Here is a 15,263-nt window from a genome sequence, read left to right as displayed (position 1 = left end):
GGCCCCGGCGGCTCCGCTGACCGCCGCTAACGGCGGGCCAGGGGGTACCGGGGCAGAGGCGGCCGGTGCCTCCGGCCAGGGCACGGCCCACTCCGCCCCGCCGGTGCCCAAGGGGAGCGCGGCAGCGCAGGAAGCGAAGCGCGCAGAGAAACTGATCCGCCTCAAGAAACAGAACGGCGGCCCGGAGCGAGAAAGGGCTTCGAATGTTGAGTTTAAGAAAATAAAAAGCATGCAAGTGAACGAATTAAAACCAAAAGGTACAAAACAAAACAGGAAAAAACAAAATAAAACGACAAAAAAACAACACCGGAAAACCACATTCCGGCGCTTTTGCTGTCGCCTCTCTCCAGCAGCGTACCCGTTACAGGCCGTTCGGAGCGCTGCGGGACCGGTAACAGCAGCCGAAGCGCCCCCGGCAGAGCCAACCCCGCGCCACCGCCGGAATACTTCATTTATATGTGCTTGCCGCAACCAAAGCGCGGCACAAACCCCTTCCCAAACGCTCCGGGATGTCCCCACTCTCCCGGCAGATGGGAGGCATTTGTGGTTTTTATTGACTATTTGTTTAAACCGCCGGCGGCTCTGCATCCCGGCGGCGCTGGCGATCCCTTGGTAGCTGCCCCCGGGAGAGGCGGGCCGGGCGCTGCCGCGGGGGAGCGCACCGGGGGCGCGGACACGGAGCCGCAGCGCCCAGAGCCGCTCCCGCTTCCCGAGCCGGCCCAGTCCCGTCCCCGCGGCCCCCAGCATGCGGTGGCTGCTCTGCGCGCTGCTGCTGCTGCTGCGGCTGCAGCTCGGCCACAGCCGCTCCCCGGCCGCAGGTAAGGGAGCGCTGGTCTGCGCTGGCATCGCCGCCGGGGGGAGGGCGCGGGGTGCTGGGGGCGAGGGCTCAGACCTCAGTATTGAGCTGCATCACGGGTGGAGGTGCTTCCCTGCCGGAGCCTGATATATGTGACAAGGGATGGAAGCGACTTTGGGCACGCTCCCACCACCCCAGACTTTATTCTTGGTGCCTGCAGTGGAGGCGGGGCATCCCGGGAGGCTGGGGTTCTGCTTTGCACTTCTGACCCAAAAGCTGCACTTCTGCTTCCCCCGCTGATCCCGCGCCGCAGGTCACAGCGCACCTGGGCAGCTGCTGTCCCTCGCTGCGGCACTCACAGAGCTCCATTCTGCAGGAGAAATCCCCGAATTGGATGGAGTGTTTTGCTGTGCCGGTCACTCCCTGGGTGACCTTGGGTTAGCCACTGAACCTCCAGCCGCTGCAGCTGTTGGGCTGGTGTGGCCCTGATTTGTAAAGCACCGAGATAACCTCCAAGGAGAAGTGCTAGATAAGCACGAGGTAGTCGGCTATTTTTTCCCTGAATTCTGCTGAAACTAAGTGGAACATAGCCTGAATCTTCTAGAGACATGAAACCTCCCTCTGACAGATTTCATCAAATCACAAGCATTTCTCTTTTAACTCAGAAAACTGAACTCAGGGCCATTTCTTGTGCTGTGAAATGGGAACAGTGGAGTTCTTTCTCAGGCAGTAGTGTTACAGTTCATTTCTCACAGTTCTTCTGCCTTCAGAATTGTTCAGCACCTGTGATCTGTAAAATAAAATGCAGGCACAAATGCCATCTCTTTCATTTCATCCCAAGCTGATGGGTGCAGAAAAGCCAGCACAGGAGTTAGCTAGCCCCAGTGCTCCCCGCAAGTTAGGGGCTATGGATGAGTGAGAAATGATCTTTCTAAAGGTCAGAGATTCAGATCCCTGGTAGCAGTCTGGTGGCTGCTGAAAGAGGGGATAAGGAAAGGCCCCTCCTTAGAGCCCCCAGCTCTGCTGCTCTGCCCAGCACTCCTGATGAGAGAGAGCCAGGCAGAGCTCTGATACAGGGAAGGGAACATGCTCCATGTTGGAGGCAAGCATCCCGACCCTGCTCCCAGCTCTGTCCCAATTCACAGCTATTTTGCATTTCCTTTTGTTTTGGGGCTTGGGGGTTGATTTTGTTGTTTAACACATGCACATTCTTTAATGCTAATGCACTGCTATTTTTGGGGTAAAAATTGAATATATCCCTTCCACAAAAATCACACTGTCTATTGCAGTAGTTGCAAGATCTGAAGTAAGTAATTTGAGCAAACATGGCAGAGAATAATGGTGAGTCATTCAGAGCAGCAGAGCTGGCTCACTATCACAGGTCCTGCACCTCTCATGCCTTGGTGTCTCATAGAATCATAGCACTGTTTGGGTTGGAAGAGACCTTTAAAGGTCATCAAGTTTAATCCCCTGCTATGAGCAGACATCTTCAGCTAGATCAGGTAGCTCAGAGCCCAGTCCCATCTGACCTTGAATGTTTATAGTGGACAACCCGTGCCAGTGTTTCACCACCCTCATTGTGAAACATCACCTCCCTCAACCTGCTGGCTGATTTTTATGCAGCCTCATATCTTGGGTGCACATTGTTGGCTCAAGTCCACATTTTCATCCACCAGTACCCCCAAGTCCTTCTCTATCCCTTCATCCCCCAGCCTGTACTGAACACCAGGGGTTACCCCAATCCAGAGGCAGCACCTTGCACTCAGCCTGGTTCAGCCCCATGAGGTTCCCATGGACCCACTTTTTCAGCTTTTCCAGGTCCCTCTGGACAGCAACTGATCTGCCACTACAGCATGGTGCATCTTTTATTTGCCTTAGGACTTCTGGTCCTTCCCTGGAAAAGGAAATTTAAGGTGGATCATAGCACAGAAAATGCTTTTTACTGAGTTTTTTACATTTACTTATGAGGAAAGTTAGATAAACTTTTCAACAGAGCTGGCAAAGGAATCTAGTGAATGAAATCTCACCTGAGTTTGATAGTCGACATCTTTAGGCAGAGATTAGAGCTGAGCCTCTTCCAGTAGCTGAAGTCCAGTGATCATGTTAGATCATTAGTGACAATGAACCTATAGCCAGCACCCAGCTCTGGATGTAAAACCTCATCCAAGCTTTTGTGATAACCTAGACTGAAGCTGTCTTCTGCTATGAACATTTCTAGAACCCAGTCCGACATATTTTTTACTGCTATTTATTTGAAGTCATATACATATGCAACAGTTTCTGTTCCAGATATTTAAACAGTAAAAAATTTTGGTGGTAAATTCTTTGCTGGGATAGGTGTCATTTTGAGTTATATAACTAGAGCTGACAAGTTCAAATGTATAAATAAATAAATGAAATTTAAAATGCCATACAAGAAGGTTTGGTTTACTCATTTTCTTCTCCTTTCCACAGAGTTGTATAGCCTGGAAATAACCAACAATGGTCCCATCACAACGGGAGCTCAAGCTACTGTTCAGGCCAGGCTAAGAATGAAGAACGAAAATGTCACATCCAACTGGTATCACTTTAACTGGGTCTATGCTCCTCTGATTCTGATAGAGAAATCTGAGCAGCAGTTTAATTCCATAATTAACGTGACTGGTGAATTCCCTGGCACTTTTCCTGTGTCTGTCTGGGTGACTCACAAACACTGTTGGTTGTGTCGGCCGATTGCAAGAAATGTCACCGTGCTCCAGATTACAGGTAAAATGGGTAAATGGTTTTATAACCTGTTCCTCTCCAGGAGCTCAGGATATATGCCCTTGCAGCATCAGGGAGAAATCCAGTGTAAATATGTGTTCTGAAAGCAGATTTGATTTGTAGCCCTGAGCTGAAGGTGGGTTGGGGGGCATGGTGCAATCAGTACCATTACAGCCATGCTCTAGTCTCTCTACAACCAGGAGGAAAGTGTCACCCTGGCTTTTTAAGATTTTTTTAAGCTTTCTGATGTTGACATTCTTGTAGCAAACTTTCTCACACACTTTTTGTAAATAATTCATTGTTTTGCATTTTTTTATGGAGGAAGAGAAAGTTGATGGACTGTTAGTCTGTTTAATGTCATTGGAGAGGTGGCACTGTCACCCTGAAATCTACTGTCACTCTTGGAAAACTATAAATGTTAGAGTTAAAAAATAAACTTCTTTTTTTCTTCACCTTGAGAACAGCAGTATGAGCTTGTGTTCTTTCGTGTCCTATAGCGACAGGAAAGTGTGGTGCTGCCCATGTTTTCCTACCTCTGTCACTTAGAGAAACTGAACTGGAAATCAGATGCTTCAGCAGCAGCAGTTCACACATCAGCGTGGCTCAGTGAATGTCCAAACTCCTAGAACAATGCTTCTTCTACTCCCTTCCAGCATTTCTAGGCCTAAAGTTAGGATGACCATCAGCAGTGCCAATCTGCTGCTTTTCCCTGTTGCATGACACAGCAAATCTTAGGCCATCAGCACAGCAGAGCATTACATTTTCTTTTAAAGCTCTGTCCAAGTGTATTGAAATTGGATCTGAAATGATGGCTGCATTTCTAAATGTTGCTAAGTGCAACTTCAGTTTTTTGGGAATATTCATAAGTATAAAGTTATAGTAACTATAATATGCTATAAATAATATAACTATAAATATGCTTTTTTATTTACAAATTAACTACTGGTGTGCTATGGTTAACCAAATCTCTGATACATGGATTGACAGCCCCATTCCAACAGTAATTGCAATTATTTATTGTGCATCACCAAAAAGCCTGTTAACCAGATTTAATGAATTATTAACAGGATAAGAGTCTGTTACTGGTAATCAATAGCCCATTAATTTTATAATGAGCTGGTGTCTCATCATATCTCATTGTTTCGTAGGTTAGAGAGGATTTTTTTAGATCAGTCCTTACCAGTCGTTGTCCAACAAAGAACCTCTTATAGATAAAAACATTGCCCCCTTCCTGTATTCACAACATATAGCACATCTGTTATTCACAATAGTCAAATCTTAATTTCTGTAAAAATAGCTGAAACTAAGGAGGAAAAGAAGCTACATTTAAAAACCCCACAAACAAACAAACACCACCATCCCAGACATGATGAGTATGTGTACTGGCCTGACTCTGAATCTAGATGCTTGCTATTAATAGTAGTTTTTAAAAATAAATAGTAAAAGTTTATATTGTGCTCAATCAGTCTAGGATTATTTCTCTAAGTTCTACTGGATGTTTTATCATAACCCATTGTATAACCCTCAATAAATATTTTCATTTCACTGCCTCATTCACACGCATGACAACACTGAGTAATAGATATAAAATACATTTAACCACTTGGACTGGAACACAGCAAGACTTACCCAGTACATCTGAAAGAATGTTTTGACACACAGAGCATGCTGTGGAAGGATGCTGTCATTCTTCTGTCATATATGCTGTCATACATGCCGTCATTCTTCTGTCATATATGTTGTCATTCTTCTTTCTCCTTTTTGTTCTGCAGAATTTATCACAGGAAACCTTACCATAGCCCAGATAGAAGACAGCAGAGTTACCACACATGGTTCTAGCCCCTCCACGGACACAGTGACCCGGATTTCTTTCTCTCTTCATGACCCAAGTCATTACTTCAAGTCAGCATCATTTGTCTACAACTGGGATTTTGGAGATGGGTAGGTGTGGTTACTTTGTTTGCTTTAGTGAGTATTCAAAATGGCTCTGATTCAATGGTTCATCGAGAGAAAAATCAGAATAAAATCAGTTAGCTGATAGTCTGTCTGCTGTAAATGTTGTTTTAATAATTTACTGACTATTCCTATTCAATTTTGTGAATTCTTTTAGCATTATCTTTAGTTTCTTTAATTAAAAATGCAGAGATTTACTCTGGATCTTGTAGTTCCATAGGTAATACCACAGATGTAAATCCTTGTTTATATGCACATAAAGTAGAATTAGAATCACAGCCACTGGAATGTTGTCTGTAAAGAAAATATATTTAAAATATATTTAAACCAGAAATATTCAAGCACTTGGTAAAAGGCAGTGTTGATTCTAAATCTTTTCCTGTTGCACACAGAGTTTACCAGATTACCAAGGAACCCTTTGTCTACTGCAACTGCTCCTCCACGGGGAACCGCACGGTGCACCTGAAGGCTGTGGCTGAATGGGAGCAGGTTGGGAGCATCATTCACGAAAGAGAAATGATGCAGAAAACTGGGGATTTTACCACAGCTCTGGAGCTCTTGGGTAATTATGAAACATTCTGCACCTCCAATGCAGAACAAGCTGGGGAATACAGATACAATCTAGTATGCACAGATACAATCTAGCTTTGGCATGGTAACACAAATTCAACATTGTTTCATGTGCAAGGACTGGTCAACATCATTGGGTGAAGTGTTTCCACTGCAGAATTGACAACTTGCTCTTCTAGGGCAGAAAATTTGGTGGAAACAGATAAAATCTTCAGTTTTGATTTTACTGTCTTTTGTAAAAGTCTTACATACAATTCAAACAACAAAGTATTTATGGTAACTTAGGGTGGATTTGTTTGTTCAATTTACACCAGCTATCCCTAAACAATAAAGCAGTTAAATCAAGCATTAGGAAAGTCTCATTGATTTGATCAGCCTCAGGAGTAAAGAAACACAGAATTAAAAATGAAAAGAATTAATAAAGTTGATTATACATATAAAAAGGAATCAGGCAAAAAGTCAGGAAACTTACAACATCTCTAGTGGTAGGTTTCCTTTAGGGGTGTGAGAGAAACAGTATTATTTATGTGACTGATGAAGCCCCAATCTGCAAGTCTGTGGAAATAAATCTGCAGTGGGAAACCAGTGAGACTCAAGTTGACATTGGGAGTGTGACATGTTGGCTTTTCATTTCTTCTCAGATGCTGTTAAAAGTATTGACATAGTGGGCTCCAGAGAGACTCGTGTAATGGAAAACCTGAATTTGTCTCTTCATATCAATGGCACGTAAGTAGCAAACACAACTTCTTTCCTCCTTAAAATTGTCTCTTTAAGTGTTTTTCCCCAGTGTTTCCTCAAAATAGTCAGTTGAACCCCACATAACAATTATTAAAAAACAAAACAAAAACCACCTTCTTCTTCCCAAAAATACTGTTGAATATTGCATTTTCCTGACTTGAAATGCCACAAGCTCTAAAAGCCTGAAAGACCCTGCATCTTTACAGAAAAGTGGAATCCTCCTATGTAAAGCAAATACTATTTTTTTTAAATCTTTGTAAAGGGAATCTTAAAAGACAAGTAGCCAGAGAAATAGTGGGGGGAAAATACATCTGAAAACTTCTTTCTGGACTTTTCTCCTTCACCAATTTCTCTGTTATTAAATTGAAACATATTCCAAGTCCTGTTGCATAGCAGCAAATCTTGAGTATCATAGGGGATTAATAGGTTTGGGGAGTGATTCTGGCAAAGTTCAGATCGCCACAAGACGAATGAGACATAGAAGCCCCATGCAGCAAGGATCATAATAAAATAGGAGAGTTGTGAGCACCTCAATCCTTGCACAAGCTCTCTCAAGTTGCAGCATTAGAGCACATTGGAGTTTGGGAGTGAGCAGCACCAAACAGAGTCATTTACCAAACAGTCCCAACAGACAAAATAGCACAGTTTGCAATCAGAAAGTGAGAGGCATGTTGGGAATGGGAACTAGAGATGGCATCCCAGTAAAGGTGAACAGCCAAAAACTGTGACAGGCAAACCTGAGATCACTAAGAGCAGACTTGGTGACCTTCTAGTCACGGGACTGGGGCTGATGCAAGAGGAGTTTAAGATAGAGATGCAGTGACAAAGAGATGGGTTATCAAAAACAAAGCTAGAAAATTAGCTAAACACATAAACCTGATGCTTTTTTTAGCAAAGAATGTTGTAATGAGATAAGAAACAAAAAACTAGGGTAAAGGGTAAAAAAAATAGGGTAAAGAAAATCTCTGTCTGTTGTCAGAACCAAAGTCTATAGCGCATAAGGTGACTTCAAGCAGAATCAGTTGAAACAGGGATCTGGAAAGGTAAATAAAAGGCTTCAATTAGATGTGGTGAGAAGCCACATGGCCATGAAGTGCACTAAATTGCTTGAGAGCAAATAAAAACCCTTTTGTTATTGTAAGGGAATGCTGTGATCCTTGAAATTTACTTACATTTTCCAGCTATTAGTCCTTTGTGCACAGCTCATCTTCTTTCCAGTTTCATGTGCAGAGTGTTTTAATTAAAGCAGTCTTGGGTGTGCTTCAGTGGTACAGACAGTGATCTCTGTGTGAGAAGGACAAAGAAAAAACTACCTTCCCTTGGAAGTGCAGGAAAAAGGATTCCTTTGATCTTTATTGAAGAAGGACTATGGAGTTTACTACACACAGTGGCCTACTGATGACCCTTGCAGGTATTCACCTCTCAGCTGAAAGACCTGCCTTTATAGAAGCATCAAAAGAACTTTTTCATTTGGCATATGCTATAAGCCAAACAGTGCAGTTGATTATTTCTTTATCTGTATTTAAATTAATTTCATTAGTTTCAAAATTATTCTGCTATTTTAAACAAGCTCTTTGCTGATTTTTTTGCAGAGTTTTCACCTTTCTTTATTTTACATTTTTGCTCTTACCGTTTCAGCCCACCACTGGCGTTATGCTGGCTTATAAAATCCGAGTGCATTCCACTTGAAGGTGACAAATGCCATCTGGTGGAGATCAGTGGCTCCTGCTACAACCTCAGCCACACTTTCAGGGACGCGGGGCAGTATTGCCTCAGTGTCAGGGTGGAGAGCGGCGTGACAATGCTGCAGACGTACCACGGGATCAAAGTGCGGCCAGCAGGTGAGGGACGGGGAGTCTGAGCAGCACGGAGAGTCCCAGGCAGGTTAGAGACAAGCGTGGAATAACCAGCCTGCAGATGAGGTTTCAGGAATGTGGTGTAGATCCCTAAAAGGAGAGGAATAGAAAGGGAAATGAGAATTTATAATGTGCCTGCTGTAATTGCTCTGAGCTTCTTGTGTTCTGCTGAACCCTCAGTCCCAAGAGTGTCTTGAAGCTACTAAGTACGCTGGGAAGGCTGTATTACTTAAATGAAATATTTTTCAGTTTAAATAGTCCAGCTTTTTCAGTTAGAGAGGATAACTAGGAAAATGCATCTGTAACACTGTCTTAATTAAACAGTCTCAATTCTTATTACTTAGTTTAGTTATGGAATTTTGAGGGTAGATTTTTCTAGGCCTCTATTTCATTACAAGTCTCTGGTCCTCCTGCCAGTGAGCCCAGCTGGCTCCCCCATGCTTGGTCACACATGGCCCTCCTGGGTCCCTGAACCACCTGGGAGAGGGGTTGGGTGGCCAGGGGAAGAGGATGGGGCACAGCCAGGCTGTGACACAGAGTGATCGCACGCTGTCACTGTGAGCCAGCTGTGTACAGACAGGGCAGCTCACTGCAGAAGGCACTGGTGAGCACGCAGGGCTGGACCCTCTGTGCTGGAGCTCCTGGCTGCTGTGGAGGTGAGAGTCCTTCCCATCCTCCTGGGGTGCCACAAACACCCTGGGGAGTCAGGGGCTAACAGAAACTGGATGGAGAAGTGCAAAAGAGGGCATAAAGGGAAAAACCCTTACAAACTCCTCTCTCACTCCTGAGATTTCAGAAAATCTGAAGTGATCGGGGCTGAAAAGTTCATTCCTTCTTACATACATTCCTTTTTTCTAAAAATACTCCTACAATTTCTTTTTTGTTTCCTTCTCACCGTTGCCTTTTTCTGGGGTATTGTGTCACTCCAGAAATGTGTCCTTGTGCTTTTTCCTAGGAATCCACCCAGCTTTTTTTGTCCTGCTCTGCACTGCTCTGGTTTCAGTGATGCTGGTACTGGTGCTGTACACAACTTTGCGAAGTCACACACAACAAAAATATCTCGTGGAGGTATTCAGTTACTCTTACTTTGAGCTGGGATAGTAATTAGGCAGCTCTCAGCCATGAAAGGTATCTGATATGAAAGATTCTTTAATCCCCAGACAAACAGAGCAGGAGGGAGAATTTCCCTGGTAATTGTGATCTGTTCCACAAAAAAAAAAAAAAATCCCAGCAGTGTAGGCAAATGAAGAAACAGCCATGCTTCTGGTTTGCTGCAGAGAACTCTAAATTGCCAGAATAGTAATGGGCAGTGTTTCAATATTCCCAAGCAGATGCTTGCATTGAAGTATCCATTCCAGAGGATCTGCCTCAGAATAGTAACATGAAAGAAAACAAGCAGACAGTACAAGAGGATACAGGATAATAAAAGGAGGGGAATGTTACCTTAGGCAGCCCTAAATTGTTACCTACCCCTTGTATGTGGCCTTCATCTCCCCAGCTCCCTGCCATCTCTAATATACTTTCACTTGCTACAAAAGGTGTTTGCAATAAGCATAAGTTCTTAAATCAAAAGCAGCTTTCATGGTACTTTGGAAGTACCTAATACCCTTTACACTGTGCCACAATATAAATTATATACCTCTAGAGACACTGTCTATAAGCCATGTGCACAGCAGGTATAAATCAGAAGTCTATTTGAAGTTAGTGACTCAGTGAAAATGGTTGAGGACCAAGTGCCATTTGCAGCCCAATGTGCTCTTGCTGGACTTGAGCCAGTGGGAACTGAACTAAAAGTTATCTTTTTGATGTTCCTTTCCCAGGTAGCTGACTTTGACTTCTTTCCACGGGCTGATGGACACCGGTCTAATCATTCCAAGTCAGGCTGTGGCCCACAATGTTGCAGATCATGTTTTCCTCAACCATCAAAAGAAGCTGCCTGGGAGAGTCATGAACTTCTACATTCACTTTACAAGCCAGTCAAAATGTACACACTGTGAAGAACACAACTGCACTTTGGTTGCACTATCTAACTTTCTCACTTAGGCTAAGCCAAAAGCCTGGTGCTACAAGAATGGTTTGGTTTTGCCAATGCAATGAGGTTCACCACTTTAAGTCCAGCACTTGAATACTTCATTTTCTGAACTTAAAAAGAACAAGAAACACAGTGAAAGTAGCTTTGTATTTTTAACTTATATGGGTGTGTACATTTACAGCTGTAAATGCAGCATTTTATTCTTATGAAAGATTGTTTTATGTGCAGGTTTGCTAAATTCACTACCTCTTGTAATTTCTCTGTTCCTTCTGTTCTCTGTTCCAAAGAAGAAAATGCCTAAGACAAACATACCTCCTTTCCTATGTACAACAACATTACTGGAAATGGAAGTCACCCAAAATACTGTTGAATGTGTATTTCTTCTATCAAGAAACTGATGTGTCCATGTTGAAAACAGAGTGGGTGTTTCCAATGAACCAGACTACCTAATTATGTTGTCCTTTTTACTGTCTGAAAGGACTCCTTTTTAAGCTAATGGTCTTCTGTCAGACTGCAGTGGTAGTGGCATACTCACCTGCTAGCAGTATTTTGGTCCTGCATAAACCTCCACATGTCCACCACTTTCTAAAATAGAATACCACTCTAAGCTGTATAAGTAGCTGATTTTTTTTTAGGCTCTTCATGCTTCTTTTACACCTCATATTGCTCCCTAATTAGCCATCAAAGGTCCTCTTCCAAAAAAAATACAACAACAAGTAGCTCAAAGCTGTTCAGCAAAACATATTTAATTGAAATTCTTAATGAATGTTCAAGGCTGTATAAACTCCATGCCTGCTGCAGACTATCATCTACTATCAGCTTCCTGCTCAGCCAGGCTTTACCACTGACATTTCAGAGTACCCTGGAGGCTTTTAAACAGAAGTGCCTTTGTGTCCATTTCTTTTTTAAATGTGACACACCCTCACCACCTCTTTTTAAAGCATATGAGTATTGTGGGCTTAAGGTTTTTCATAGTATCTCAAATGATGAGAAGATAATTGTCTGAATGTGAGGGGATTTACCATGAAGTTTCTGGGGTAGTCATCTCACATGTTCAATTTCTATGCTTCCTCAGAGGAGCCCAGAGCTTCAGTTCTTCTGTGAAAGAAATGACATGACCCTTAATTAACTTGATACATTTAAAATAAAATAGGATCATGTAAGATAACAAATCCTATAAACCCAAGTTTTTGTCCAAAGGTCCCTTCCAAAGCAGAACTTCTTTCAGCTTTTCTTCCTGAGAAATGGTATTTCTAAGCAAGCTTGATTTAGAGTGGTGTTCTTTGTATTCTTTCTCAGTGCTCTGGTATCAAACTCTTATCTTCAGCCATATTCAGTTACTGCTAAGAATGTGCCTCTCTTTAGCAAAGAAGCTACTGTGCCTGAGAGCTTCAGAGGAATTGTTTATTGCTGAGATCCCACCCTCTGAGGCGCTGCCAAAGGCAGTGACTTGTTCTGGGATGTCAGTGTAGTTTGTAAATGGCTGCATGGTCCTTGGGCAGTGGAAAGAAGAGATTTCTGATATGCAAAGTGCAGCTCAGAGTGACAGAGTCCTGAGACTGCCAGGGGTTTCTGCAATCAGAATTTAGTTTGGGCTTCTTTTATTACATTTGTGAAAGACGTGTGGCCCTGGCTGTTGTAACACACTCAAAGACAACCCATTGGCACATTAATGGAGGCGTAAAAAGCCCTTTCTTCTCCATATTGTACTGCTAGCAAAGACAATATCTGTGAGAGCAGACTCGGTTATAGATACATGAAACTGCAACCCTTTGGGTTTGAAACAGGTCATTTGAAAGGAATAAGACTTATGCTTGCTCCCCCTTGGAATTAATACCCAGGTGATCCAAAGAGTGTCATGGGGAGTTAGACCATGGACTTTGCTCCTTTGGGTTTTTGCATTTGTGTTCTCCTCCATATGTCCAAGCCAAGATACCACTGATCATGCCAAACCTGGCAAAGTAGGCATCAACCTCCATCAAAAAAGTGGGACATGGAGTTAAAGATACAGAAGACAGGCCTAAGAAAATCCCCAATTTCCTATTGAGAAAAACACAGGAAGTGTCCTTCAGAAGAACATTGGCTTTTACTCTCTGCCTAGAGTAAAGAAAGGATGGCAAACAAACAAATTTTTCAGGAGGGTAAAAAAGATAAAGTGCTGCAAAGTAGAAAGTCAACATGATCAAATACTGGAAGATACTTCTTCAAGGGGAGAAAAGAATAGAGGTTAGAAAGAAAGACATCTCTGGCAAAAAATAAGCAGTGGAGAAAGTACACTTAAAAGGGTATGTCAAGAAGCAAATTAACCAAGAAAATTTAAACAGCCTTAGCAAATTGAAATATAAGTATGAGAAATATTCACACGAATATGTTCTTGAATCCAATATGAAACTGCTTCCTGCACAAAGGATTGATCTGTGGGTTTGATAAATGCATCTGAAATTGAAGACAAAAGGTAATTGAGCAGTTCAGGATATAGCAATGAGATTAGTGGGACGTAGCAAGGATCAGAAGGAGGATTCATTTTGTTAACCTTAGAAATCAATGACCTGAAAAAGGAATGTTCAGCACAAGGATCAAACTCACTGACTCAAAACAAGAGTCCAGTGAGTGCAAAGCCAAAGAGCCATTAAATTCAGGTGATAAGCAGGAGTGTGGGCAGATAAAAAATGTATGCAATGAGAACTTTTTACAAGGAAATGCATTTGAGCACAGAAAGGTTCTGGAAATGCACAGTAGAAAAATACACAGCAAAGCAAAAGAACTTCTGTTACTCTGTAATTTGTCATATAAACAATGGTGTTGGTTTGTGCAGTAATTGTGAGGACAAATCAGCCTTTTATCTTAAAAGCAGAGCATAAGGCTCTGTGGTTGAATGGGTCAAGGCTGAATTTTGCCTTTCCTCTCTGGAAAGGAGATTACACAGCCCAAGCTGAGACCACAATTTGAAGACACAAGGCCTCTGTAGTGTTTGCTGGGTGCTGTAGGAACAGAAGTTTTCTCAGCAAAAGGAAGGTGAAGAACTTCATATTTAAGTGTTCAGCTTTATTATTAGATAATCAGCCAACACTTCACCTTGATTTTTGTGCCAGTTTCCGTGGAAACTGAAATGCCATCCTGCAGCTGTCACAAAATTGCTCAGATCCTGCAGATCTCAGCTTTGACAGCACACCGTGCACTACAAATGTGGGTTTTTAAATTGCAGCCACAAAAGTGGGGAGCACAAGTTTCAGAAACTTCTTTCAGAGCTGGGTACACTCATCACCAGCAGGTCTAATTCCTACAGCAGTGTGCACAAAGAGAGCAGTCACAGCAGATCATGGAATCATGAAATCATAGAATGGCCTGGGTTGGAAGGGACCTTAAAGATCATTTTGCTCTGCACACCTGCCATGGTTGCACTAGACCAGGTTGCCACAAGTCCCATCCAAACTGGCCTTGAGCATTTCCAGGGATGGGGCATCCACACCTCTGGGTCTGTGTCAGGGCCTCAACGCCCTCACAGTAAACAGTGGTGTCTAAATTAAACCTCCTCTCTGTCAGTTTGAAGCCATTCTGCCTTGTCCTGTCACTACATGTTCTTGTAAAAAGTCTCTCTCCACCTTTCTTGTCATCTCCCTTCAGGCAGGGGAATCAGGTCAGCCCAAAGCCTTCCCTTTTCCAGGCTGAACAACCCCAGTTCTCTCAGCCTTCCCTCACAGCAGGGTTGCTCCATTCCTCTGATCATCGTGGTGATCTCTGGACTCATCCAACAGCTCCAGGTCCTTCCTGTGCTGTGCTGGGGGCAGCTCTGCAGGTGGGGGCTCACCTGAGGGCTGCAGAATCCCCTGCCTCTGTCTGGTGTTTTGTAAAATACTGCAGTTGTACAACTGTCCCAGATACAGGAGCAAACCATACTAGAGCACTAGAGAAAAGAGCAGCCCAGCCAAATAATTTTCTAAAGCATTTACTCACAGCAGTCTTGGGAGGCAGAGAAGTGATATTATCACTGCTCACAGGAGGCAGAAGGGAGCCGTGCAGAGATATGGAGCTTGCTCGAGCACAGGCAGCTCCAAATACCTGCATAAAAATTCGAGATTAAAGAGATTACAGCCATCTACCAAATCCTTGTCCTTCTGTTGGAAATTATACAATTTTTCTAACTTTTAATTAATGGTTTTAATTAATTTAAATTAATTGGTTATATTTAATCATAACCAATGTGTATTAACTATAAGCAATGTGTTAAATCACTTTTAGCCAAAATTTAGCATGAGCAGGTATTGGGGGAATACAGCTTGGGAAAATTACAGAAACTTAAACTTTTGCTAAACTAACTTTGATATGCTTCAATGAGCAAGGCCTGGGAGAGAGGGATGTATTGCTGAAATTGGATACAAGAAGTGAAGAATTTATGGACTACAAAAATGTTTTTAAGAAGCAGAAGATAAAGAAGAAGATAAGATAACAAAGACTCAGTATATTTGTGTAGGAAAATCCCTGCTGGAGGAAAAAAGATACTAAAAAGAATAAGAATATTAATTAGCAGGAACAGTGAGAAATCCATAACCAAGAGAGGGCAGAATGCTAATTAAAG

The 15,263-nt window shown here is 42.8% G+C and overlaps 1 protein-coding gene and 1 long non-coding RNA gene across 5 annotated transcripts in view; one reads left to right on the top strand and one right to left on the bottom strand.

Moving 5' to 3' along the window:
• Positions 1 to 527: 527 nt before the first annotated feature.
• Positions 528 to 11,556, top strand: TMEM130 (transmembrane protein 130). Its single transcript, XM_064726245.1, has 8 exons — positions 528 to 818; positions 3,251 to 3,541; positions 5,311 to 5,479; positions 5,884 to 6,053; positions 6,703 to 6,787; positions 8,438 to 8,640; positions 9,611 to 9,723; positions 10,476 to 11,556. The coding sequence occupies exons 1-8, from the start codon at positions 746 to 748 to the stop codon at positions 10,650 to 10,652; spliced, it is 1,281 nt and encodes a 426-aa protein (XP_064582315.1). The 5' UTR covers positions 528 to 745; the 3' UTR covers positions 10,653 to 11,556.
• The window catches only part of LOC135454274 (uncharacterized), a 97,937-nt gene continuing 88,718 nt past the window's right edge, over positions 6,045 to 15,263 (bottom strand). For all 4 annotated transcript variants that reach the window (XR_010442056.1, XR_010442055.1, XR_010442054.1 and 1 more), the window contains 5 exons: positions 14,642 to 14,746; positions 11,710 to 11,785; positions 8,430 to 8,745; positions 7,972 to 8,083; positions 6,045 to 7,834 (listed from right to left, as the gene is read on the bottom strand). This is a non-coding gene — a long non-coding RNA (uncharacterized LOC135454274). The remainder of the gene's footprint in view (positions 7,835 to 7,971; positions 8,084 to 8,429; positions 8,746 to 11,709; positions 11,786 to 14,641; positions 14,747 to 15,263) is intronic.

The sequence above is a fragment of the Zonotrichia leucophrys genome, chromosome 14 (genome assembly GCF_028769735.1).
Source record: "Zonotrichia leucophrys gambelii isolate GWCS_2022_RI chromosome 14, RI_Zleu_2.0, whole genome shotgun sequence".
NCBI lineage: Eukaryota > Metazoa > Chordata > Aves > Passeriformes > Passerellidae > Zonotrichia > Zonotrichia leucophrys.
This window is presented reverse-complemented; position numbering and strand designations above follow the sequence as displayed.